Genomic DNA, 2431 nt, shown 5'->3' on the forward strand with positions numbered 1-2431 from the left:
GGGAAGAGCGCAATGATGGTACCTACTTGGGCCAGTGAAGCAACGTCCTCCACAACTAGACTGAAGAACAAAACGACAGCAACTTGTCTCTTCCCCTTCCCCCAATTTCCCAGCACTGTTCCCATCCCCCCAATTCCCCAATAAAAATATTTTTTTAAAAATGGGAAAGAATGCTGTAGAAGGCCACATCAAAGGGACAGTAGCACCATCAAATGCCAGCTTATGTTAGGGAACATGAAATCATAGTGGTTCCAACCTGTACAGCCATATAATCTTTATCAATGCTGACCAGCCCCAGTACAGAGCAGGTCACTCTGCTAGCAAGTGGTAGAAATGGAATCCAAACCCAGAGGACAGAGACAGTTACATTATTCCTGTGTAGGGCTTTCGGGGCAGAAATGGCAGGTCAAGAGAGCAAGGAAGTTTGGGAGGATTGGCCAAAAAGTGGTTCGAGTAATAGAAAATGGGCTCATTGCTGGGTACAGAAAAAAGTAACAACAGAAATAGGCTGATGCATGGGGAGAAAAAGCAGGGGTCTGGGGATTGGCAGTCTCTGTAAGGTAACAGAGTAACTACAAAAGAAGTAACATGAGTGAAACAGAAGGATATGAGAAGCTGTTATCAAAGAATGGAAAATTGGTGTTCAATGAACGTGAAGGAGTCACCTTATGATAAGTAGATGACAGACAAGAAAATGGGTGGACCTGCAAGTTAACTTGAGTCTCAAAGGAAGAGTTCTGTACATGACAGTGGAGAAGCAGTGGCTTAGAATGGCATTGGGAAACTAGGAGAATACTGATGCAAACTTGAGGATGTGTGGGCAGTGGGAGAGTGAATAGCCTCTACTGGAGAGGACCACATTACCCATGGGGGGAAAGTCAAAGCCAAAAAGCTATTCCACAGAGAGGCTGAGAATATAGCGCAGTTTGTTTCCCAAAGAGGCTGTCAAAAAGACAGAGGGAGAAGCAGTGAGAATGAGCCAAGAGTTCAAACAGATTCTATGGCAGTTTGTTTCTTGACTTGGTTATACATATTTAACTACTAAATTTTCTTATCTGCTATTACTTACTGCGTGAAGTCTTTCCACAAGTTTTTGATCACCAAGACAATTTTTAGTGTCAAACCAAGAATCAAAGTCCTGTGGGGGTAAAAATTATGTAGTAAGTCCACAGTTTTGTGTGTGTTTTTTTTAAAATAACTCAGTATTCTGTAAATTCTTACATAACTGATATAGCAATAATTCACTTTAAATGCACTTGCAAAAATATATTAAGTGTGATGGCCAATATTTACTTCTGAAAATAGATAAAATACTGGAGCAGTTAACAACATTTGAATCCCATTATACAGGACTCCATCAGCAGTTTTTCCTTAAAATACTTTTATTAGGCTTCCCCATACCCTAATAGCATTATATCCAGTAGGAGTAATAATACAGAATCGAAGACATATAATGCTAATGAAATGTTAATCAAACAATAAAAAACAAGCAAAAGATATGGTATACAAACAAATGGATAGCTAAACTTAGTACTTTTAAGTATCAATTAATATTAGTAATGAGGCAAATCAAGCTCCAAAGTCCTTAAATCATTCAATTCATAACCTTGTGCTAATGATGAAACCAATATACAACATACATTTACAAAATACATTATTTTAAAATCATACACTATAAGCGCCTTAATATTCACCAAATGCTAACACCTTCAATAATCAAAGATCATTTTAAAGACTCCACCTGCCAAACCAGGATGCAACTCTTCCAACTTAATTAAAATTTTCACTGTAAGATGTCCGACAATTAAGTTCGCGAACATGTTGCAATGATATTGCTAAACTTTTTTTTTATATCAGAGGGATTATTCATTATGAATGTGTACCAACTGGACAAACAGTTAACCAAGTTTACTATCTGGAAGTGCTGAAAAGGCTGCGTGAAAAAGTTAGACGACCTGAACTTTTTGCCAACAATTCATGGCTCTTGCATCATGACAATGCCAGCTCGCATGACACTGTGAGGGAGTTTTTAGTCAGTAAACAAATAACTGTACTGGGATACCCTCCCTATTCACCTGATCTGGCCCCCAATGACTTCTTTACTTACCCGAAGATAAAGGCAATATTGAAAGGAAGACATTTGGATGGCATTCATGACATCAAGTATAATACAACAACAGCTCTGATGGCCATTCCAGAAAAAGAGTTCCAAAATTGCTTTGAAGGGTGGACTAGGTGCTGGCATTGGTTCATAGCTTCCCAAGGGGAGTACTTCGAAGGTGACCATAGTGATATTCAGCAGCGAGATATATAGCACTTTTTCTAGGATGAGTTCTTGAATTTAATTGTCAGACCTTGTACTATTCTGAACTCAGCCTATCTCATAAGTTGTAGCAGTGTGATATAGGCAAAGTTTAATAGGCAGGATGAT

At 38.6% G+C, this 2431-nt stretch overlaps 1 protein-coding gene across 1 annotated transcript in view; it reads right to left on the reverse strand.

Annotated features, from left to right (window-relative positions):
- SMARCA1 (SNF2 related chromatin remodeling ATPase 1) overlaps positions 1-2431 on the reverse strand; it is a 99485-nt gene that overhangs the window by 74192 nt on the left and 22862 nt on the right. Inside the window, exon 9 of the mRNA XM_019653914.1 lies at positions 1070-1138. Coding sequence (XP_019509459.1) covers positions 1070-1138 — 69 coding nt within the window. The remainder of the gene's footprint in view (positions 1-1069; positions 1139-2431) is intronic.

Source organism: Hipposideros armiger, unplaced genomic scaffold (assembly GCF_001890085.2).
Source record: "Hipposideros armiger isolate ML-2016 unplaced genomic scaffold, ASM189008v1 scaffold_210, whole genome shotgun sequence".
NCBI classification, from domain to species: Eukaryota; Metazoa; Chordata; class Mammalia; order Chiroptera; family Hipposideridae; genus Hipposideros; species Hipposideros armiger.